This window comes from Lolium rigidum, chromosome 6, assembly GCF_022539505.1.
Source record: "Lolium rigidum isolate FL_2022 chromosome 6, APGP_CSIRO_Lrig_0.1, whole genome shotgun sequence".
In the NCBI taxonomy this organism is placed as follows: Eukaryota; Viridiplantae; Streptophyta; class Magnoliopsida; order Poales; family Poaceae; genus Lolium; species Lolium rigidum.
The window spans coordinates 145,378,405-145,402,690 of record NC_061513.1 but is presented as its reverse complement, the minus strand read 5'-3'; the positions used below and the strand labels follow the sequence as shown (position 1 = coordinate 145,402,690).

Genomic DNA, 24,286 nt, shown 5'->3' with positions numbered 1-24,286 from the left:
ACCCTAGCCGCCCTCTCGTCCTCCACCATACCTCCTGCTCCGGCTTAGGCGAAGCCCTGCAAGAATTCTCCTCCACCACCACCACCACGCCGTCGTGCTGCTGGGATTCCGATGAGATCTAACACACCTCCGATGCCCGCTGGAACGGGGAGAGGAAGGACTTCATCAACACCGTACGCACGACCGAGTACGGAAGTGCTGCCGGATTGCAGCACCGGAACGATTGACTACATCAACCACAGGATCTGATCTCGTAAGGCTTTGGATCTTCGAGGGTTAGTCTCTCATCTCTCTCACTGCTCCGATCTTCATAGATTAGATCTTGGCTCTTGGTTTTGTTCTTGTTCACGGTAGATTTTTTTTGTTTTCCATGCAACGAATCCATCAATAAGTATTTCAAGCACGAAGGCTATCACAAGGAAGTAAACTTGGGTATAGAGATAACCAAGACACACAGAGATGGACATGTATTCCCGGGTTCCCTCACACGAAGTGAGGCAAGTCACGTTGGAGAGATGCGGGTAACCACAAAGGTATCTGGAACGCCACAAAGTCTCAACTTCTTCTCCAAGACAATTCCATGAAGGAAAATAGACCATTTCCTTATGGCTAGCTTTTACTCCACTTCGGAGATGGCAATATCCACAAAGGAGAAGCCCGAGACTCTTCACAATCTTCCACGAAGAGGTCACTTAGAGCACCATCCGCCAAGCCAACTAGGGGGTCACCTCCAAGAGTAAAAAGCTCACTGTTTCGCACTCAGACAAATTGTAATGGAGAGTTTAACATTACGCAAGGATGCGAAGCAAGAAAACCAAAGGTGTTCAGATCCTTCACACTTAAATTCCACCAAAGAAACATGTGCTACAGAGGAATTAGAGAGGAAGAACAATATTGGAGGTCAACCAAAGATCTAGATCCCAAGGATTCCCCTCACTTAGAGGAGAAATGCATTGATGGAGGTTGTAGATCTAGATCTTCTCTTTCAAAGCCCTCAACAAGATGAAAGAATCATAGGAGGAAAGGGAGAGGAAGCAAGATCAAGGTGTTCAAAAGTGGTGGTAAAAAACATACTCAGGAACCCTAGATAAACAATGTAGAATAAAACCCTATTATAGGAAAAGAACATATGATCATGTGGCCAAAAACCAGGCAGTCCAGTCAAGATTGGTCAAAATTCCGGTAGCCGGTTTCCATGATGGAACGATTGGCGTACAAATCGGCGGTGTTGGTTTCCATGTCGGGATGTCCAGGGAGACACCGATCTAGAGCCAAAATGCCTTATTGTATAGTTCTTCGTGTATATTGGAATAAACCGGCAACCAGGAGTGCACGGCGGTTCCGGTTTGCACTCCCGTTTCGCTGAGGCTAACAAAAACTATGATAACTTTTGCATCCGAACTCTAACTTTTGCAAAGTTGCGATTTTTGAAAAGCTAAGAACAATATATATCTAATAGAGGCTATTAGACCCAAGAAAGATCAAGAGGTACAATATAGAATAAGGAGAGGTATGAAACCTCCCTCAAAGTAGAAATGGTAAAACCTTCAAACTCGAAAACGCAAAGAACGATGCATACAAATTTCGTTTTTGATGAATTGTTGAACAGATAGCAACAAGCTCAAGAACCTCACATAGAGAAACACCAAGAAGCAACAAGAATAAGTGGATGCAAAGTATGCAAAGGATTGAAATCCCTAAGACGATGTGATCAAGTTACCCAACCAAAATCCCCTCTTGATAGTGCATATATCTATCATATAACCTGCTCTCCCAACAACCACCATGAGACCGGTTAAAAGACAACCTAGCAAGGCCATACATTTTCCTTGCGCATCCCGCTTGAGCTTGACGATGACGCTTCATGCTTCATTCAATACGAAATGCTTCACTTGATCATTGTTGCTTCGTGGAGACCCATAGTTTGCTCCCCCATTCACCATTTTGGGATAGCTTCATTAAGGCACATCTTCACGTGTCCATTATCACCAAATGGAAGGCAATATTCAAGCATGGTATTCTTGATATGCTCATCTTGAGCTTGCCCTTCTCAGCCTTGATGACGATCACCACTTGCTGCTATCCTCGCATGGGCTATATGAGATATTGCTTTTATGCATGCACATGGAAAGATATCTAACCCGCATAGAGAACACAAATACACATATATGATGGGTTAGTTCACAAAGCATAATTGATAAGGCTTACCATACCTCAAGATCGCATAATCTCATGTGGTACATTCTTTATGCTTCATGTGTTGACCAACTTGAATTAAATTTTTACTCTTAGTCTTAATAAACCCTGTATATCACCATGCTCTATCATAATATCTTGAGGCATATAATGAACACTTCATTTGATTGCATGCTCTAAATTTTGGTCAACCATATCTCAACTGATGAGTCTATCATGATGTCGACTTAGAGTCATATCTTGAATTCTACTCTTGAAATCAAAATCTCAAGATCTTGATCATCCATTGCTTAACACATAAGCTAGAGCATGACTAAATTTAGTTCCACATAAAAACCCCATCTTCATTTTTTCTTCTTGATCATATCATTGGTTTTCTTCAGATCGATGAGTTTGATGCCAAGACTCAAGGTATATCTTTATCTTCATGGCATCCACACTTGAATCCAACACATGGACTACAAGAATTACCTATAGGGTATCCCTTCATATAAACTCAACAAAATATTACTCCATGGGAATTATCATTAGTTACCAAAAACACATATAGGGACAATGTACACTTACATTTAGTGGACCTCTCCGATTCGAAATCCTTAGTCCACCACTGTGTACAACGAGTAATGGTATCAATTGCTCCATAAATGGATAGACTTAAATGACGTAAACTATATAGTGATCAATATTTTACCAAACAAATACAACCAATAATATGGGAAATTAGCTAATTATTGCTCAAGTGCATATCTCATCTCAAAATTTAATTAGTATGTATATGCTATTGTATGGGTTTCCTTATAAGCATATCATATTTGTGAGACACATTATATTAAAATGGAAGCCATTAATAAAGTATATGTGAGTGTATGATTTATATCGACTAGATGCCACATCCTCAGTGGCAGAGACATGTGTCCAGCACCCCCCAACACCATTGTACTGCCTCCACCGGTCCACCCCAGATCCCCCGTATCTATAAAAAGGCTACACTGTAGAACCCAAGATCTGTGCCGCCTCCCCCTTACTCTTTGCCCCTCGCCTCAATGTAACTAAATGAGAACCCATAACTAAATAAGAGTTGTTAGAATTTAAATCTAATTTTCTCTCTGTTTTTGCAATGTAATTAACTTTCATCTCCTCACTGAGGTGTTGTTTAATCATGCGGTCACAGAGTTGTTGTTCAATCATGCGACATTGCACAATGGTGGTGGTGCTACTGCTCTGCGCGGCCACCAGCGAGTTGGGGAGTGGAGAATGCTGAAGCCAGAGCACCGATGCAGTAGGAACATGACCTCAAGGCAACATGACAGGAGCAAAACGAGGCGTGTTTGGCTGGCTGACATCATGCGGGCGCAGCGTAGGAGGGGGTGTGCAATATGGAGGGTGCATATTGCTGCAGCGGCCTTCACTTCAAAACTCTATCCATCAGCCTTTGCAGCTCCCGCGTTCACCCTTGTTGCAAAAGCCGATCATCGCTGCTACAAGGGTGATTGGAACTACAACGAGTTTCCTCGGCAACAACAGTCGCAACTCTGATGACCGGTTGTCGTGACTACGTCTGGCAGTTTGGCCCCGCCATCAAGGCATGTGGGATGTGTTCCTAGGAAGGGGAGGGGGCATGTGATTTATTTCACATTTTTTTAGCAACAAGCGTTCTCGTGAGGGAAACATGGTGAAACACACAAGGGAATTAGATGATCACAAACGTTTAATCGAAGTGTAATTGAACGATGTGGAATATGAAGGATTGATGTTTCTGATCCTCTGGGGCGCTCAATGCGCCCCTGTTTGCAACTAGTATTGCCTATTTGTCGCCTTATCGTCCAATTATTCATGTTGCCCCCCCTAGAATTTTAGTTGAGCATAACATTTCCAATCCTGATGAACCTACAATATAAGAACATAACATATCGTTCCCACCTCCACTCTAGTAAATCATGTATCTGGATGGGGCTATGTTATGAGAGATATCAATTGTGCTTTGACTGAACGAGGTGCATTCGACGTAACTCTGTTGAGGACCCTTTTGTTCATGAGCTTTGAGCATGCAGGGGATTTGAGATGGCTTGGATGCATCAAAACGTCAACTGTCATATGTTATTCGGCAAACGGATTGCAGTTCCGAGTCACAATAGATAATTGAATCAAAATAGTTCAACCCTGGCAAAATGCTGGTAAAAGATAAGCATGGTAATATGCCTAATGAAGTGGAATATACTTTGTTAGCCTTTTTTTAACCTAGAGCAAAGTTATCAATGCAGCAATAAGCCGGATGCAATTATCTCACAATACATAGATGTGAAGAAAGCAAAAGTGAGTAAAGTTTATACCCAACATCAGAGAATACGATGACAAAAACGACGAACTTTACTAGAACTAAAGGGAAACCAGCCACAACCGAGCTGAATCGGGTTATTCATGTCTTCTAGAGGCAAATCCACGTGGTCTACCTCATCTCCCTGCAACCTTCTCCTTTTCTCCTTCCCTTTTTTTGCGGGGACAAGGATATCTTGTGTGAGAGAGGGATATGGAGGGAGACAGAGAGAGATACAACACGCAAAGACTCATCCCAGCAGCCCGCGCTCCTCCCGATGGCCACCAGCCGCTCCTCCTCCGACGGTACGTCGTGAGGAGCCTCATCCTAGCGACCTGGACTGCTCCTACCAGCCCCCAGACGCTCCTCTGGCAATGACACAAGCTACGCTTCTTGGGGGGGGGGCACGATGCGAGGATGACGATGGATGTGCCATGGTGAGAGATGAGAAGGCGCACAGAGGAGAGAGGGTGTAAGAGAAGGACGTTGCTAGATGTGGTGGCGGCGACGCGAGGAGGAAGCAAATTGGGGGATTGGAGGAGCCGCAACAAGAAAGGCCATTGGAGGCTGGTAGCTAGAGTTTCAGCGCGGGAGCTGTGTAAAAAAATAAACGGTTGAATGGAGTCTCTAGATTCAACATCTAGCAAGATCCAGCGGACGCGAGGCTCAAATAACTATGAGAGCTCCATGATAGTGCATCAATTACTCCTTGGATGACATGCTATTTTTTGTTCGTCCAAACATCGCAAACTTCCCACAATATTGGTTATTTTGTGTGCTGAAGTTCTTAGTTCAAGGTCAGTTTCGTAAATTTGGCAGGAGCAGAACTTTTTTTTTTTGTTTTGGAGAAGGCGGATCATAAAAATGGCCAGTGGATTCTAAAAATAGCCCATGTGCTGTGTTTGTCACCATCCTGTTTTCCTGGACCGAGCTCTGGGAAAAAGAAAGCCCATGGCCTGTGTGTCCCGTGCACGAGCCGAATCACGGGAAGTCCGAACGAAGAAGATGAAGCCTGGCTGGGTCCTCACATGTCAGCGGCCAATCCGTCCTAACCCGGACAGTTGAGCTCCAACCCCCTTCCTCCCCGCCTCGCGCGCGATCCGACCTCGCCGCCGGCGCCGGGGATGTCCTCCTCCGTCTCCGTCGCGGCGGAGTGGGACCTCCTCTCCGACCGCTTCTACCGCCGCATCACCATCTACTCCCCCCTCCCCTGGTCCTCCCCGCCCACCACCACCGCCTCCTCCTCCTCCGCTGCCGCCACTGCCGGCACCGGCCGCCTCGACCTCTCCACCCACATCGTCGCCGCCGCGCCCTTCGGCGGCCCGATCGCCGCCGTCCGCGACGACTCCAAGATCGTGCAGCTCCACTCCGAGCCCTCGCGCCGCCGCCTCCTCCTCTTCTCCTCCTCGGGCCACCCGCTCGCCTCCTCCCCCTGGACGCCCCACCTGCCCCGCCTCCACTCGCTCGCCTTCTCCAGCTCCCTCAACCTCCTCGCCCTCCTATCCGACGGTTCCCTCCTCCGCTTCCGCCTCCCCGATCTGAAACCAATCCCTACCTCCACCCCCGCGCCCCTGCTCCCGCCCGCCTCCGGTGGCGTCGCCGACGCCGTCTTCTGGGGAGGCGGCGTGGCCATCCTCACAGAGGACAACCGGGTCGTGGTCACCGCCGACATCGAGGCAGACGACCCGCACCCGCGGGAGCTCGCCGACCCGGGCGTCGGCGAGGACGAGCAGGTGCTGTGCATGGCCGTGGTGGAGCCGCAGTTCGTCATGTCCGGGAGCCCCGAGGTTCTGCTTGCAGTGGGCGATCGGGTAGTGGCAGTTGACGAGGATGGCGTGCAGCTTCTAGGGGAGGCCCTGGAGATCGGACCCGTGCAGAAAATGGCGGTCTCACCCAACGGGAAGCTGCTTGCGGCGTTTGCACATGATGGCCGCCTGCTTGTAATCCCCACGGATTTCTCCAGGATCATTTTCGAGTACGAGTGCGATGTAAGCGTCTCTGCTCTAGTACACCATTTATTTAGTCTGTAAAATCTGTATCTGGTTCTACTAGCATACATTGGTGCTTTCGACCATTGTCTATGCATATCAAATTGGCAGTAGCACTCTTGTGCACAAATATTCACTATTATTATTTATTTTTGAAATATTGTAGTCTGCATTACCACCGGATCAAATAGCTTGGTGCGGGTTGGATAGCGTGCTCCTTTACTGGCCTGAAGTGCTTTTGATGGTCGGCCCCAATGGAGATCCGGTGCAGTACAATTATGATGAACCCATAATGCTCATTCCAGAGTGTGATGGCGTAAGAATCCTCTCTAATTCAAGCATGGAATTTCTACACCGAGTTCCAGATTGTACTACATCAATTTTTGGCATTGGAAGCATGTCTCCAGCAGCATTACTCTATGATGCTAGAGACCACTACGACAAGCAAAGTGCTAAGGTACCCCGTTTAATTCCCTTTCTTATGTACATAACCTGTGCCATTAATGGTATAGCACATGTGTCTTTTACTGCTGCCATCCTCTTGTTGCTAGCTTAGTGCTTATGCGTAGCGTAGTCGCTTTGAGATGATGTGAACAGTCCTTGATTCACACCTTGATAACTACTCCCTCCGTTCCATAGTAGTTGTCGGTGATTCAGTATAACTACGTGAGATATAGTAAATAGCGGATATAATTATTTCTTCTTGCTTGGTGGCTGTACTAAGATACTAGGACCCTTCAAAGGGTTAGCGACTAGGACTCCAAGTAAACCCAAATACTTATTAAATCTGACCCAAGCTCTCTCCTACTTCCGATAATTAGTATCCTCTAGTGTTTTACCCTTAGTGGACTAACCTCCTGTCTTACTCTTCCAAGACTGGATGCATACCACAATACTGTCCTGAACTTTGAACAAATGCTACCACACAAAGGTAAAAACTGGCAAGTCTAGTCTAGGTATAGTTAGAAACTTCGACAGAGTCTGCCTTTTTTTTTTATAAAGACATCGGCAACAACCAAATAAGAATGTATCTGTCCACATGCTTATAGTGTTCAGTATAACTCAGATTAAGCATTATACCAATAAAACTCCGTATGAACTAACTATAGTGCTAAGTAACATATGACAAGTCTCAGCGGTGTAGAATAATAAGCATCTAGCAACTTATAATGGGCAAGATTAAAGTACAGTACATGATGTGTACTAAGTCTACATATGTGTGAGAGTAGTGTGTATCCAGCCATGTTGAGGTGCTGCTCCCAGTCCCATGCGTGCCACTATGACTTGTTACCTGAAAACCAAATAGAACACAAGACAAAAGTGACAAAGCATACTCGGCAAGTATAATTATGAGACATACAAACAATAAGCAGTATTTGACAATAAACTCAGGTCAGCTCTTGCAAAACTACATCACTTTAAATTGCTGGAACACATGCATGCGGACCTGTATTGTTGGATGAACATGTGTGTGCATTTCCTGGCTGACCTGGATTCTTGAACAAACACATGCATGATAGGCTTGATGGACTCCTGCCGCTGCATGAACTGTATGCACTTGCTTTAGTTACTGTACATACTATGCTAGGTCATTGTGCTGCTGGCATTGTCCCTTGTATGTACACATTAGGTGAGCTAGATCATGGTCCAGTGCTGAGTTCTGGAATGTATGTGCACAGGTTGAGAAAGTGTCACCTGTGTACTAACATGGTGATAAGTTGTGGACTCTTTGGAGGGGGTACCCAGTGCTGAAAGCTCCCACACATTTTGGGGTCTGTGGAAGGGTATTTCTAGGCAGCCTTTCCCTTGCTTTTTACTGTGCAAGGAGGCTGATTCGAATCCAGGACACAAGTGGAGATACTCTACCACTGCGCCAGGCCCGCCCTTCTGGTTTAGGCTGTATACCAGCTCATTTAGTTGATGAGTCCTCATACTATCCTGATTACATAGCAGTATTAGATAAGTCCACTCCATGTAATCTTGTTTTTTCGCGAAAACGCAAAAGCCTTGCGTTTCGATGCATTGATAGATAAAGAAGAGTTTATGTACAAGTCCGAGGACGGACACAACACGCCGTACAACTCAACCCAAGAAAAAGAAAAACTAATCTAGGGGAGCAGCTGGTGCACACCCCGGGCTCCCGCGTCCGCCCATTCCCGCGCCTCGGCCATGATGTCGTTGAACAAGGATGCCACCGAAGGCCGCGTGTTGTCAAAGACTGCCGCATTCCGGTGCTTCCAAATCCACCATGCCGTAAGCATGATCACCGACGAAGTGCCCTTGCGTTGCTGGCGAGGGGTGGTCCGCACCACCAGCGACCACCACTCCGCGAAGTCACCCTCAGCCATGGGAGGGCCTGCGGTGGATCGAATCCACGACAGAACCTCAAACCAAACCGTCCTGGAGAAGGAGCATCCTGTGAGTAGGTGGCTCATGGTCTCGACAGATTGGTCGCAGAGCGGGCACCTAGGCGCATGCGGAAGGCCGCGCCGTGCCAGTCTCTCCCCCGTCCAGCATCTGTCGAGGCAGGCCAACCAGATAAAGAACTTCACCCTTGGCGGCGCCCAGGATTTCCAGTTAAGCTTCCATGAACTCCATGTAATCTTGTTGAAACAATAAGAATGTATTCAGAAGATTATATGGGTCTCTTGCAGCGGATGGGGACAAGCTCCATCGGCAAGCAGATCGGTTATTCGCCTCCACATTACTATTTGCTCTCCAACCGTAGCTCTAAAGACCATCTTCTGCATTCGGCCCCTCTCATACTCCCGCAAGTTAAGCCATTAATTAATTTACAAAGATAAGAGTTACATGGTCCATGTGTGGTTTACTCAGTGCAATACTCTCTTGCAAACTAATTCATTTTGCCACACAGAGTATTAGTGTGTCAATTAGGGTTCTGAATGATGTGCATTCTTTTTGTTGTGGTGCCTACCTCACTACTACCTCCATTCCAATGTTGGTGTTGTTTCAAATAGTTGGTTTGGTTGGAATACTTGTCATTTGTTTTTTGGAGGCAACATTTTCCATCAAGTACTCCTGTTTATTGCTTATTGAGTTATTGGTGATGGTGATGCTAGAGAGATGACTATTCGGTTAATAGTGGAGAATTATACCAAAATTAAAACTTAAATTTCGTCCTTTTTTGTATGTGTTAGGAGCTATAGCTACAAGTAAATTTTGACTAGAGGGAGTACCATGCAACATATACTACTTATAGTTAACCATACCACCCCTCATTTTTATGTGCAATATTACAGATGCATGGCAAGATACCGCATCTTGGGCTCTTTGCTTATTTCACACTTTATTGACATTTTGTAATTGGCATTATTTAGAGTGCACTTTATGGCATTCACCATGTGCAACTTTTGAATTATATCAGCACTGTTTGATGTCTAAATTTTAATAATTTCAGAAATTGTTCTTACGTCATCTCATAAATAGGCCCCCTTTCCCGTGAAAACCAAAGATGGGGCATTAACAATGATCTACACTTGCAGGCTTACGATAACTATCAGCTAATATCGTCTTCCTTGCCCGAGGCGATTGAGGCTTGTATTGATGCTGCTGGATATGAGTTCGATGTTTCACGCCAACATGCATTACTTAATGCCGCTACTTATGGCTTACCGTTCTGCAGGTTTTATTTTTTGCATGTCTTTGGGATGCTGGTTTTTTACATAATTTTTTTCCGTTATTGCAAGAAATCACATGCTTATCTTTCAACCTTATTGTCGTGGAACCAGTACATATTAGTTATCAGTTTATTACCTACTGTGTGTGCCCTGCAAAACGAAAAATCCTGCTCAAATTGAAATGTCTTGCAAAATGTAAAGGTGGGAGTCTATAATAATGTTGTATATCAATATTTTTTTATGGGAATGAGGTCCATTGGTTGTTTTGCACTCAATTTGTACTTTTTCATGTCTAATATAAGCCCTTAAGCTGTAGTGCATTTTTAAAAAGATATTCCCCTGTGAAACGCTCAGATGGATTGTTCCCTAGTTTCCAGCCAGTGCCTCGATAGTATGTGTGACATCATTTTTCCTCCAGAAAATTCTTCTTTACCCTGCTGCATACAGATGAACACAGCCAACTAAATATGTGCACGATGTTGGATTGCTTAGAGTGCTGATCATTGACCAAACTGATCAACAGAGCTAATATGCTTAGATCTGCCATAATAACAGCATACTGAAGGTAAACTGTAGATTTTTTTCTCGAACGCATGCCAAAGCATGCGTCATAATATATTAGAAGAAAACCGTCGAGAAGACGGGAGCATACAGGGAGTAGCAGAGCTACAAAGGAATTTCAGAGAAAAAGAAAAGAAGAAAGAAATAAAACTGTACAGGGCTAACTTTGTTAGTCCTAGGGACTTTAAGGGGGTTCTGCATCGGGAGGTCTAGCGTGTAAGGGGAGCCGGCGCAGGGCTTTTGCGCCGGCTATCATCCACAACTTAGCTTCCTCCAGGATCGAGACGACCAGGTCCTGCCTGTTAGGTGCAGTGTTTTTGAAGACTGCATCATTCCGAGTTTTCCAGAGTCTCCATATGATTAGGATAATAATCGACTTGGCACCCTTCCGAACTGAGCTCTGTGCATTCATCGTGGCGGTCTGAAACCAGGTGCTGAACTCGCTGTTGCAGTCTGGTATGCATGTCTGGAGGTTTAGCCTGCTACATACGTCAAACCAGATTTGTTGCGAAAAGGAGCACCTTAACAGGAGATGTGTTATGGACTCGGAGTCTTGATCACAGAGCGCACAAGTGTCGCTGTTGGTCAGGCCGTGGCGTAGGCGTCGCTCATTGGTCCAGCATCGATCTAGGGAGGCAAGCCAGGCAAAGACTTTGCACTTAAGAGGCGCCCAACACTCCCAAATAGCGTTGTGGTGAGGTGAAGTCACAGTCCCTGCGAAGAGGGCTCTGTAGGCAGATTGGGAGGAGTATTCACCAGAGGCCGATAGGTGCCAAATGATCTCATCTTCGGCTTCAGGGTTTGTCTGTTGTGTATCAAGGATCTCGACCAAGTTGAGGAATTGGACAATACCATCCATAGATAGAGCAGCAGTGATGTCTTGTATCCAGGCATTTCCAGGGAGAGCTGTAGCCACTTTCTGGGTTCTGGAAGTGCGGGCACTGACAGCGGAGAAGACCTGTGGTGCCAAGTCAGAGATGCTCTGCCCCTGGATCCAACGATCAGTCCAGAACAGAGCTTTGCTGCCATTGCCAAGTTTGACGACGGTTGCAGCATGGAGCAGAGAGGTGATGTTTTTGTTGATCTTGATAGGGAAATTGGCCCAAGGTCTTGTGTTATCTGTACGACCCAGCCAAGGCCATCTAGCCCGAAGTGCCCAGCTCATCCGTTTGATGTCAAGGACGCCCAGTCCACCAAGATCAGTTGGGCGGCAGACGTTCTTCCAAGCAACAGCGCAACTACGACCGCCGTCGTCCCGCCCATTGGCCCAGAAGAAGTTCCTCTGGCATTTGATAATGGCATCCTTGATGAGCTTGGGAATATCGGTGGCGAGCATGATATGGATGGGGGTTGCAGCAAGCACAGATTTGACAAGCACTAGTCTATCTCCTTTGGACAACAAGCCAGCACGCCAGCCAGAGAGTTTGTTGTGGAGATTGTCGATTAGCGGCTGCAAGTCCTGCACACGAAGTTTCCAGATAGATAAGGGGACCCCTAGATAGGGAATAGGGAAATCCTTGACTGGGCAGAGCAAGTGTTGGGCGATGATTCCTCGCTCTTCTTCACTGCAACGAATCGGGGTGGCGGAGCTTTTGAGGATGTTGGTGTGTAAGCCACTGGCCACCCCAAACAGCTGAAGCAAATCCTTGAGAGTTTCGCAGTCAGAGATGGTAGGCTTGATGAAAACGACTGTGTCGTCGGCGTAGAGGGAAGTACGACATGCCCCACGGCTCCCAGGCAAGACAGCCAGCAGACCCAGGCGGGCGGCAAAGTCGATGAGGAGGTGGAATACTTCCATGGCCAGGACAAAAAGCATCGGTGACAGGGGGTCGCCTTGTCGCACGCCACGATGGTGAAATATTTCGTCCCCAGGGACACTGTTAACAAGGATGCGAGTCGATGCCGTGGATAGCAGTAAGCAGACGATGTTGATCCAAATATGGCCAAAACCCAAATGTTGGAGCAGCTCAATGATGAAGGGCCAGGAGACAGTGTCGAAAGCACGGGCAATGTCAAGCTTGAGTAGCACTGTAGGTGTGTTGGCGTTGTGAAAGGACTTAGCCATTTGCTGTACTAGCATGAAGTTGTCATGGATTGCCCTTCCTTTGATGAAAGCTGACTGATTTGGGGAGACCAGAGTTGGGAGGACGGGTGCTAAGCGCAGAGACATGACTTTGGCGATAAGCTTGGCAATGCAGTGTACCAGGCTGATTGGACGGTAGTCTCGGACCGTGGATGCATCTTGTTTCTTAGGCAGTAAGGTGATCAGCGCCTTGTTGAGCTTAGCAAACCCGTGTGTGCGACCAAGGTAGACAGCTTGGAAAACTGCCATGATATCTCCCTTGATTGTTTGCCAGCAGGCCCTTAAGAATGTGCCAGTGAATCCGTCAGGCCCGGGGGATCTATCCCCGGGAGTGTCTTTGACTGCAGCCCAAACTTCCTCCTCGGTGAATTCTGTGTCTAGGAGAGTAAGGTTGTGTCGTGGAACCCCGATAGCATCAAGGTCAATACTGAAGTCACGGTCAGGAGGGGTACTGAATAATTGCTCGTAGTGCTCAGCAAAAGCATCCTCAATCTGGGTTTGCTCCACCAGAATGGTGTCATTGTGAGTGATTTGGGGTATGTAGTTTTTGCGACGACGATGGCTGGTGTGAATGTGGAAGTATTTTGTGTTGGCCTCTCCCTGCCGGAGCCAGTTGATGCGGGATCGCTGCCGAGCGATGGTGCGTTGTAGCGAGCACAGCCCCAGATATTTCCTCTTCAGCTCCCGTCTGAGCCATGCTTCCAATGGGCTCAATTGCCTGTCTTCCTGGGCTACATCAAGACGGAGAATGAGTTCCTTGGCCCATTCAATCTGGAGCCTTATGTTGCCGACTCTTTTGTCACTCCAGGACTTCAGCCGTCTACTAAGCGTCCTGAGCTTTCGATCAAGGACGGTAATAGGATTGCCAAAGGCAGGTTCAGCCCAGGCTGCCTGGACTGTTTCCTGGAAACCCGGGATCTGCGGCCAGAAGGATTCAAAGTGAAACCGTCGGTGCTGCGGAGACGAGAGCTCCGTATGTAGCAGCAAGGGGCAGTGATCACTCATAAGTGTGGCCACACGGAGTCGGGAAGCGATTAGGATGTCCAGCCTCCCAATCAACCGAGCAAAAGATGCGGTCTAGACGTTCTAGAGTTGGGGTTTCGCGCTCATTCGACCAAGTATAGCGACGACCATGCAGCGGGAGCTCCCGGAGCTCAAGATCATCGATGGCTCGACGGAAGCGTCCCATAGATCTGCGGGAGACATTGGGGTTGTTCTTATCGCACGCCTGATAAATCATGTTGAAGTCGCCCATGACGATCCAGCCCCCATTGTGAGTCGCTCGAATGTCACGCAGCTCGTTGAGGAATTCCACCTGTTCATCATCAGTGTGGGGGCCATAGACAGTAGTTAGCCACCAAGAGTTGGCGCCATGGGCGAAGCGTGTAGTGACCGAGAAACGACGGATGTCATGGTCCGAGCCAGTGATATAATCGGGCTTCCAAGCAACAAGGATACCACCACGGGTGCCATTAGCCGACAGGTAAGCAAAATCCAAAAATTCATTTCCAAGGGTTTGCATTACAATTGTAAGGGAAATGTGAGCTAGCTTGGTCTCCCGGAGGCATACGATTGATGCACCAGAGGATTGAACCATGTTTCGAACACCAGAGCGACGACCAGGGGCGTTTAGTCCCCTCGGGTTCCAGTTGACGACCATGATTGGCTGGGCTACCATCTAATTATGTGGACGACCTGTAACGACCAAGGGTGTGTCAGCAGCTGCAGCATGAGATTGCAACTCCTCGTCAGACGGCACCTCCCATCCGTAGAGGGAAGCAAGGGCAACAATCTGGTTGCGCCCTATCACTTTCCTGAACATACGCTCATAGCGCTCCATGGCGGCAGGGGTGGGCGCCTCGCGATCATCCTCATCAACGCAGATCCCAAGCTTCTTGAGGATGGCCTTGGTGCAGTCGCGTGTTGGGCCTCCAGAGCGTCCTCCACCACGAGCTTGTACCCTTTTACTTCGGCGAGGGACGAAGTTTTCAGGAATAACTTTCCTTCGTGGTTTCTGAACTGCAGGGCGTGGCAGGAGATGCCTGGCTGGGGATGCCAGGGCCTTGAGAGGTCTAGGTGATGGTGGATCAGGGAGTGAGACCGCTTTGGGCCGACGACTATAGACGGCCCAGGAGCTGCCCTCGAAGTCCAGGTGGCGCCTGGTGTTTGTTGGTGCAGGGGTGGGAGGATTCCTCTCTATTGGTTGAGCAGGAGACTGCTGTTGGAGGGAGTCAGCAACTGGTGGTGGTGGTGGTGGGGTTAGAGGATCAGGGGTAGACAGGACCAAGTCCAAGATTGGGCTGTGGCCAGTCAAGGTTTCTGGAGAGGTGTCCCAGAGAGGACAAGGGAGCAAATCTGCAGTAGCTTCCATAGTGGGCCCTTCAGGTGCAGAAAGCAGGAAGCTGCCAACCATGAATTGTAGCGGCGGAGCAATGGTGTCGTGGACCATTGGGAGAGCATTGCTGGGTGGAGGTGGGGCTGCTTCGTCGTTGCTTTGCAGGGGCACGGTCCGGGCCAGGATGGCATCGTCGACGTGGCCCAACGGCGTCGCCTCATATGAAATCGGAGCAGCTTCCTTGCATGCAAGTGTGGCAGGCGCGGTCAGGAAAGTCCCCTTGACCACCCATCTTTGCAGAGGCTTGTCCGGTGGTGGGCAGGTTGGTGCTGTCGGTGTCGTGCCTGCGTCGGGGTTTCGGCCGCGTCTACCACGGCGGCGCCGCCGCGCAGCATATGCCGGAGCAGTGGAGGCTGTAGAACTTGGCGGTGATGGCGACGTGGGACTTGACAGCGATGAGGAGGATGAGACGTCGATGACCTCGAGATGGCGTTGTCGGTCATGAACCCGATCTGGAGGAGCGCCACCATTGGCGTGAGGGCCAGAGCGACCAGAACGACCATAGTTATCTGAACGACCATGGAACTCGCGATCCTCGCGAGGTAGATGACGGTCCTCACGGCGTGGGTGTGAGCGGTCTCTATCCCCATAGCCATCAAAGGGCGGTGGGTGGCGGCGGGGGTGGCGGTGGCGGTGGCGGGCCATCAACCCGGGTAACCTGGCGGACCTTGACAGAGATGTTGTAACTGAGCATGTGGAGCTGGGTGTCGTCGCCGGCGGCGTTGTCAGAGGGCTCCTCAACGAACAGGACGCTGGAGAAGGGGATGGTCGTCGGATCTAGCGTCCAGGCCGTGACGCGGAATTTGGACCTGTCCGACCGGTCGGTGAGGACACGCTCGAAGACGGAGCACGGCGCCAGGATGGAGCTCGCCGTGCCGAGGCAGGAGGCATTGGCAGGAATGCCGAAGATATCGATGGTGACTCTGTAGTGGCAGGTGCTGGCTCTGGCATGGGCTTGGCGGGTCCAAGGCTTGATGGTGCATTTGAAGGAAGGCGCAGATAGGATGCCGGGGGCGGCAAGGGCACGGTTCCGATCGGCATTGCTGGAGAAGTGCACGAGGAAATCTTCCGGGGCAAAGTCGTAGACGTCGAACGAATCCGGGTCAAGGCCGAACCTGGCGGTGAAGAATGTGGCGAGTTGCACGCGAGTTACCGGTGGCCTGGATCCGACGATCATGACGGTCACCGCATCCGCCAGGGCAGCCTCGGCTTCGGTGATGGTCGGCGAGCGCCGGACATAGCACAGAGTGCGGTCAGGCCTGTGCTGCATCAGTTCTTCAAGGCTGGGTGGCGCGTGCTGCACAGCAACGTTCATGTCGGAGAAGGAGACGACCTGGTCGGCGGCGCTGCGCAGGTCTGGTATCGTCCATGGCTGGTGGGGATCGGCCACGCAAGCACACAGCAACATCTGCCGCGCGATGATCTTCTCCGTGGCATCGTAGACATCGACTGGGATACCAGCAATCAATCGCCTTGTGGCCTGGACGGCAGCAGTTGAAGCAGAGTCCCCAGAGATCTGCCGGGACAGGCCTGGCCGGGGGAGCGGGAGGCGGCGGCGGCGACGGTGGGGTGGTGGAGCGTCGGCTGCGACGACGATAGTAACGACCATGGGGCTCCTCGAAGCCATCGGCGTCCACGCGGGAAGCGGCCCCGGAGGTGGGGGCGGCGGGAGTGGGTGCAGGAGCCGGGCGGCGTGTCGGCGCTTGCCTTGAGGATCCAGGGGCGTCGACGGCGGTTGCAGAAGGGCTCGGAAACCGCACCTGGGAGGCGGCGGCGGGGCGGCGACGACGGGGCGACGACGGCGGTGATGGAGGCCCTGGGTAGCGGACGGGAGATGCGACGAAGCGGCGGCGGCGCCGTTGTCGAGGTCGAGGCGCCGCCGCGGCGGCAGGTGGCGCGCCGGTGCGCGCACGCTCGATGGCGTCGGCGAAGGAGCCCTCGGAGGAGGAGAGCGGGCTTTCCAGGTCCCCAAGCCAGCGCCTTTCCTCCGTTCCTTGGGTCTGAGGTGTGCCGGCCGGCGTGGCGGAGACGTGGGAGGGGGTTGGGGAGGCCATCGGAGAGAGGGGAGGATTTACCGGAGCACGGCGGCGCTGGGCTAGTCTAGAGGTTGGTGGGGAGGTGGGAGCGGAGCGGGGGAGCGGGGTGGAGCCATGGGCGGAGCGGAGCGGGGGAAGGTAAACTGTAGATTGTATGAGTTTTTATGCACCAACCAGTAGAACCAAAAGTCAGAACTGATGGAGAAGGTTGGGCAATCCACATATACTCCACCAACACACCTCTCACGTGTGGATCGATAAGGCCTAAACATGGACAAAAAGAGGGCAAACATTTTCTTTTACTTAAGTTAACAAAGTCTCACGGGAAACATAAGGACATTCGCCGAAGAGATCAACAGCGACCGGGGGAGCCCGGACAGTCGAGGCGACAGAGTAGTGGGAAGGCAGAGGAGACAGTGGCCAGGTGGAGGAGCTGTGAGGCGGCGCTGGTTGCGGCAGGTGTTTGCCTCAATCTTGCGGCAACTCGTGGATCCCTTCAAGATAGCAGGAGAAGAAACCCTCAGCCCGGCGCAGCGGGAATCTTGACGATGCTGATGAATAAGTCATTGTATTCTGGTGTTTGTGGAGTTGCTGCTGCACATGGTTCTTGTGAAGGACTGCAGCACACACATGGTCCTTTGTGAAGGACAGGTGGTTAGGATAGGATAGCATCCCTGATCTTTGACTGCTTTTAGAGGCATGAAGGACTGGTAGTTAGCAACTTTAGACTAGCATCTTAGACTAGCAGCATATTCTGGCTGGCTAGCAGCTATAAATCTGTAGCCCCGTGCCCTCAGTTTGGCATGGCATTGTGTGAGATGTGTGAGAAATAAACCAACGAAAATTGCCCCAACTCTCCTAGTGTCATCCTCTTCTTCATGAAAGTGAGGCTAGAGATACTATCAGATGCCACGTGAGCTTGGAAGCGCGGGCTCTGGGTTGAGCAGCTTCCGAACATGGTGTTGTGGAAGGAGCGCCCGATTCCGCCGGTGGAGGTGTCCCGATCTGGTGGTTTAGGTCCCTTGCGGCGGCAGAACTTTCTGGCGAATGGTGTTATCATTGCTAAAACTTCTGGACTAACTTGACTAATATCGATAACATTTCCAGTTCTAAACCATGGACAAGGTGCTGGGCTAGGAGTTCTTAGACACACTGATGCTCAATGATTTTTCTTTTCTACTTTCCATTATTCTAGTCGAAGAACTCATATGTTTGATTTGAGCCAAGCTCCTTGCTTTTCCACTACAATTAAAGCTTAAGGTTTTTTAGGAGGCTGCCCAAAAGTTTTCTTAGTTTCTCCAAATTGTCAACCAAAAGCATCTTTGGAAAATTAGGCCAAATATGTTGCTTATTGTATGACTTCCTTTGATAACACTTGCGGACAACACCACATGCTATGCCTTATGTTTTAACTTTTTTTTTTTTTGCCTTATGTTTTAACTTGGGCAATAGTATATGACCCACTGCTGCTACTGTCACATTTTGAAGATTGTAATGTTATTGTTTGCTATTTTTGTTATACAACACTTAGAACATTTTATTAAAATCGGCATATGATCATTACTTTATTTCTAACACTTTTGGGTACCAGCATTTCTTTGTATAGAATAATTTATTGCTGATATTTGAAATTGGTATTGATACCCAGTTGGCTTTGGCAGTCAATTTCCACAAGGACGCATTCAAGAAATGTGCAAAATGTTGCGGGTTCTAAATGCTGTTCGTGACCCGGAGATTGGAATGCCACTTACCATTCAGCAGTACAAGGTTTGTATTGCTTTCAGATTCTGTATTGAACATTTCCTTTATCTTTGTTAGCTTATTATCGTATTTTTTTTTCCTGTTCTGTAGCTGCTTACTGCAACTGTGCTCGTTGGACGTCTAATTAATGCTAATCAGCATCTTTTGGCACTTCGCATCTCTGAGTACCTTAGCCTGAATCCGGTAACTACCTTCTTCTTCTCCTTCCCTTTTTCCCTGTCGTAAGTTTGTTTGATATGCGTAAATATTGTGTTAACCGTTACATAATCTTGTTCTTAATAACTCACCATATGCACAATGAAGTTCCCTTCACAATTCAATTTTAATTTTTTTGGACGAAGATAATACCAAACACTGAACTTATTCTTTTATTACTTGTTGGAGTTTTAATAGTCATTAGTAGAACATCATAGTTTTGAACTATAGGCTGGTCTGAACTAGCTATTTTGCAAAGTAAGTGGTAATCGTGGGTGGTCTTAATCGTACCACCCTTGCACTAAGTACAATAAATCTTTTCTTATTTTTTTTAAGAAGTACAATAAATCTTTTTGGTTAAGTAATACCAGTTTCATTTGTGCCTTAAATATTTTATAGGAGGTTGTGATCATGCATTGGGCATGTGAGAAGATAGCAGCCTCAACTGCAATTCCAGATATAGTCCTTCTTGAAGGTTTGCTTGACAAGGTCTGTGCTTCTTATAGTCAGAGTGTCAGACTCGATGCTTGATGATATTACCTGTCAATGCTTATTTAAGTGTATTTTTTCCTCTGCTTTACATTTCCTTCCTATTGCAGCTCAGGTTATGTAAAGGTATATCATATGCTGCAGTGGCAGCTCATGCAGATAACAGTGGCCGGCGAAAGTTGGCTGCCATGCTCGTTGACCATGAGTCCCAATCCTCGAAGCAGGCAAGTTTTCTTTTGGCTTGTGAGCAAGATGGAAATCTTTTTTGGGGGGCTTGTGAGTAACGTGGATAGATGTAACTTAGCCTTTCAGTACTTTCTTGGGCTTTGCACATTTTAGGGAACAGCTTTGATGGTTCATGTAACATGTCTTCATTATCATATTTTGCACCAACCTTCCTCTCTTCCTAAATATGATAATATAGCTTTTGTAATGTTTCTAAAATCATTGTTCAGCTCAACATTAACATCTTAGCTTGAATGAGTAATGTTTCAAGAGCCATATACTAATGTCTCAATAAGTAAGTGTCTCAACTTTTTCTAAATACGAATGTATCTAGAACTAAAGTGTGTCTAGATACATCCGTATGTAGACAAAACTAAAACACTTATTTTTGGACAGAGGTAGTAGGTGGTACAGGGATAAGAATCTTATTATTTATTACACATCATGATTTTCAGTATATATGAATCAGATTAAGAACATGAACATGGCAGCTTCCTAGAAGCATACAGGAAAAAAAAGAATGTCCAAAGAACATAGGGAACAAAGTAAACTCTACCCTATAATTTTAGGCTGTCAGGGCTCAAGGCTTCAGGTATGCTAAATGTGATATTGTGTATAACCAAATAAATTGGTTGCTTAGACTAACTTTTGAACAGAAGTAGAGGAGGTGGGTTGGATATAATAACTGCATCAAGAGTTTTGCTGATAAAATGTGTACATTTTTGGTGCAATCAATATCCATTTTAGATGATAGTTTCATTATGTGGGCTGCCCTAGGGCTGCAGCTGGTCCTGTACCTTACAAGCTGCTAATATGCTGTAAGAATGTGTATGAAATAGGAGAGATTTGTAAGTAACTGAGCATTACATGCCATCCTCTGAATTGTTTCTTTACCTTTGCAGATTCCTCTGTTGCTAAGTATCGATGAACAAGACAAGGCATTACAGAAGTCAATTGAGAGCGGTGATACTGATCTTGTGTACCTTGTGCTTTTCCATATCTGGCAGAAGGTAGCTGTAGAAAAGGTAAATTAAATCTCCCTCACTCTGAGAATGGTACGCCGGAATAAGGCACTACTGCTGGGAATCGATAGGAGCCAACTATGAGCATGATGTAGTTATGGACTTATGGGCATTGCCACCTTTGATCTTCTTACTAGTTTTTAAGAAATGGAACGAAAGTGGCTTCCACTCATAAATTCTTGGTGATTTTCGTTGACGTAATTTCTATTTTACAGAACGCTCCGTTGGATTTTTTTGGTATAATCAACGCAAGGCCCTTGGCTAGAGATTTGTTTATGACCTATGCAAGGTGATGCATTTATCCTGTTTCTGGTTCTTGTGTTAAATGTGTAGCTTTCTTGACCATTCAATGTCTAATTATGCACACAGACACTCTAAGCATGAAGCTTTGAAGGACTTCTTTTTATCAACAGGGAGACTCCAAGTAGGTTGCATGTGTTAACGTGTTGATTACTGTCTATTGTTCTAATGTGTCATACATACTATCTTCCACATTAGTTCAGTTGAATAACTTTTTACTAAGCTCAGTGAATATTTTGCTTTCCATAACTAAGCAATCAGCTCATCTATATACTACCTCCGGTCGGAATTAATCGACGTGGGACCAAGGATTAAGAGTCGCTCGACTAGTCTATGAGTTGGTACTTGTTCCAACCAAAAACATGGACTAGTCATGAATAGTTGTGACTAGTCCACATTGGTACCCTAGCGGACTTGGCTCGACTCATCGACTCGTAATCCTTGCACGGGACACTACCAGGCTCTGTGCACTTCATGCATGAGTCCGTGTCAATTTATTCCGAACGGAGGGAGTAGTTAGTACGATATGCTGGAAAGGATGCACGGTTAATTTAACATGCTTCAGTCAGCAGTATCATGACTTGTATTTACATTGTAAATCTCCTTCCCTTAACTATTGAGAGCAATTGCAGGATGCTGCCTTTCTTTTGTTGAAAGAGTCGAGAGAATTGGAGAGGAATCCAGTGGCAAGCAAGGGTTCTATCCATGTTCCACAAGTGAGGCTCATTGACCAGGCCTACAGGCTTTTTGCTGAGACCAAGGAACATCTTTTTGAATCCAAATCTTCTGAAGAGCATGCCAAATTGCTAAGGTATACGATGATTTGTCAGAATATCTTGTGATTTGAGGATGCTAGCACATCATTATTAGGACAAAGTTATGGCAATTTGGTCATTAGCATCATGTGATATCCAGAAATGAGCCCTAGACTCTGCTTGGCGCCCAGTTTGTGTGAAAAGATTCATCAAATGAATTAAAGCTTTGGGACAGCAAGGAAAACAAGGCATAACCGCATAACTAAATCGGCTATTTTACCTTTAGAGGTACTTACATATCACGTATCCAGTCAAGCATCATGAAACCACTATTTGCTTCCCAGCTTGTAGGATAGGTTCACACTTCACACGTCTTTTAGCTCACAAACCTCCATCTGCTTCCTGCTTCCATGATGTTACCAATTAACTCTGGTTCTACTTTGACCATTTCTGATTCTTTTTCCTTAACTCTCAGAGTGCAACATAACCTAGAAGTTTCCACAAAGCAAGCAATATTTCTGGGCTCTAGTGTCAGTGATACAATAAAAACTTGTATTGCAATGGGAAATGAGCGAGCTGCAGTGAAAGTAAAATCAGAGTTCAAGGTATTGAAAATCGTCTTTAACCATTTTTCTTTCGCTGATGATTATTCTAATGCTGACTTTGTAATGCCCATGATGCTGCTTAGGTTCCTGATAAAAGGTGGTACTGGCTGAAAGCGTGTGCTTTAGCAACAGTTGGTAATTGGGATGCTTTGGAAGCTTTCTCAAAAGAGAAGAAACCACCTGGAGGTAGGTTTATGTATCTGATTTGCATCTTCATGAGGAAAGTTCTTGTTTCTTGTTTCTTTCATGTAAAATATACTTTTCATTATAAAAATATTGGTTCCCTGTAATAATGCTTCATGGTCATATTATATCTTTGAATATGTTATTATTGTTCTTATATTTTTTTTTCAGGCTATAAACCTTTCGTGGAAGCATGTATTGATGCTGGCCAAAAAATTGAAGCTGCCAAATATATCCTGAAATTAACAAATAGTGTTGAAAAATCTGAGGTATGATTATGTATAGCCAAAATCAACAGGTCTTCTAAGAAATGAGGGAGCATATTAGTAAGCTTCATGCATATCAGAGAAACGCTTGTCCTTTTCAATTAGAGCACATTCCACTTTATACCTCATGTTTGTACATTTGCGATAGGTTTTACCCCATTTAATTTTTTTTTGGCACATTTTACCCTCTAGTTGTTACATCGTGTCAAATTTTACTGCGTTTACCACCTTTTCTGATTATGACCGGATGGGTCCACATGTCAGGTCCATGGCTCGTGACTGAATGCCAAACGGGAAGTGTAAAATTCCTCGGGCAAGACCACAAAACTAATGCATCAGACCCACTCTCGCTCGTGCTCGCCGTCGCTCTAGCCCGAGCATGCAAGCATGATAGGAGAGACAAGTTTGGGGCAATTTAGACATGCCTAGAGATTTTAGCGTTTTCCATTTGGCATCCATTCACAAGCCAGGTGGACCTCACATAGTCAACATGTGGGGTCAGCCGGTTGAAATCGAGGAAACATGTTAAATGGGTAAAAAGTGACACAACGTGACAACTAGAGGATAAAATGTCGAAGAAAATCTTAAATTGGGTAAAACCTGTACATATGTCCAAACAGTGTAAAAACTGGAATTCACTCTTTCAGTTACTTCTGATTCATTTAGCTTGGCAGATCAAGGTTTTAGTTACTGGTAAAGAGGATTTTGTTTTTGAACTGAAACATTTGGAAGATATAGCTTGTTGAGGATGCAAATAGATAAGGTGAAACATGGGTAAAACATATACTCCATATCAACCCTGGTTTTTACATGATTGACTGCTAGAACTCCTTGGTAGTTTGTATGTTTATAGCAATATCACATCCGTTTTAATATAGCATTGCATCAGCATAACATATACGAGACGGCAGTTGGCAGAACATTGAACAGTTCAGGTTTAAAGTTTGTACAAGAAGAAAATCGAAGGAAACACTGTGCATAGTCACTTCTTTGTTTTTCTCCTATGTGAACGCACACCTAATGATCTTGCTATCATTCTCCAGGCATATGAACGTATCGGTATGCACGAAGAGGCTAAAGCAGCAGCATTACAGGCCGATAACAATGGCGATGAGCTATTTAGCCGTCTAAAGTTTACTCTGGGACAGAATGCTCTTATCGATACATTACGGGATCGATTTTCATCTCAAGGAACATACTGAGATATGTGCAAGCTCATGTCACCGTGCCTTCTTTTTGTGTTTGACTTTCATTGTGTGTATCAACCCCCACTC

At 47.0% G+C, this 24,286-nt stretch overlaps 1 protein-coding gene and 1 long non-coding RNA gene across 2 annotated transcripts; both read left to right on the top strand.

The window, feature by feature from the left end:
* Positions 1–5,610: 5,610 nt before the first annotated feature.
* Positions 5,611–23,021, top strand: LOC124666250 (protein VACUOLELESS1). The gene is made up of 14 exons (XM_047203597.1): positions 5,611–6,498; positions 6,665–6,955; positions 10,002–10,141; positions 18,873–18,978; positions 19,063–19,155; positions 19,567–19,656; positions 19,767–19,880; positions 20,784–20,906; positions 21,119–21,192; positions 21,273–21,327; positions 21,836–22,014; positions 22,434–22,563; positions 22,647–22,749; positions 22,918–23,021. Exons 1-14 carry the CDS (start codon positions 5,635–5,637, stop codon positions 23,019–23,021), a joined length of 2,466 nt encoding a protein of 821 aa, XP_047059553.1. The 5' UTR covers positions 5,611–5,634.
* LOC124666252 lies at positions 10,148–18,030 on the top strand. Its single transcript, XR_006990840.1, has 2 exons — positions 10,148–10,701; positions 17,350–18,030. It is a non-coding gene; the product is annotated as an uncharacterized LOC124666252 (long non-coding RNA).
* Positions 23,022–24,286: the final 1,265 nt, after the last annotated feature.

Coding starts and splice junctions, on each gene's coding strand:
- LOC124666250 (XM_047203597.1), top strand. CDS start 5,635: ATGTCCTCCTCCGTCTCCGTCGCGGCGGAGTGGGACCTCCTCTCCGAC. Junction 6,499..6,664: donor TTTTCGAGTACGAGTGCGAT/GTAAGCGTCTCT, acceptor GAAATATTGTAG/TCTGCATTACCACCGGATCA. Junction 18,979..19,062: donor TTACCATTCAGCAGTACAAG/GTTTGTATTGCT, acceptor CCTGTTCTGTAG/CTGCTTACTGCAACTGTGCT.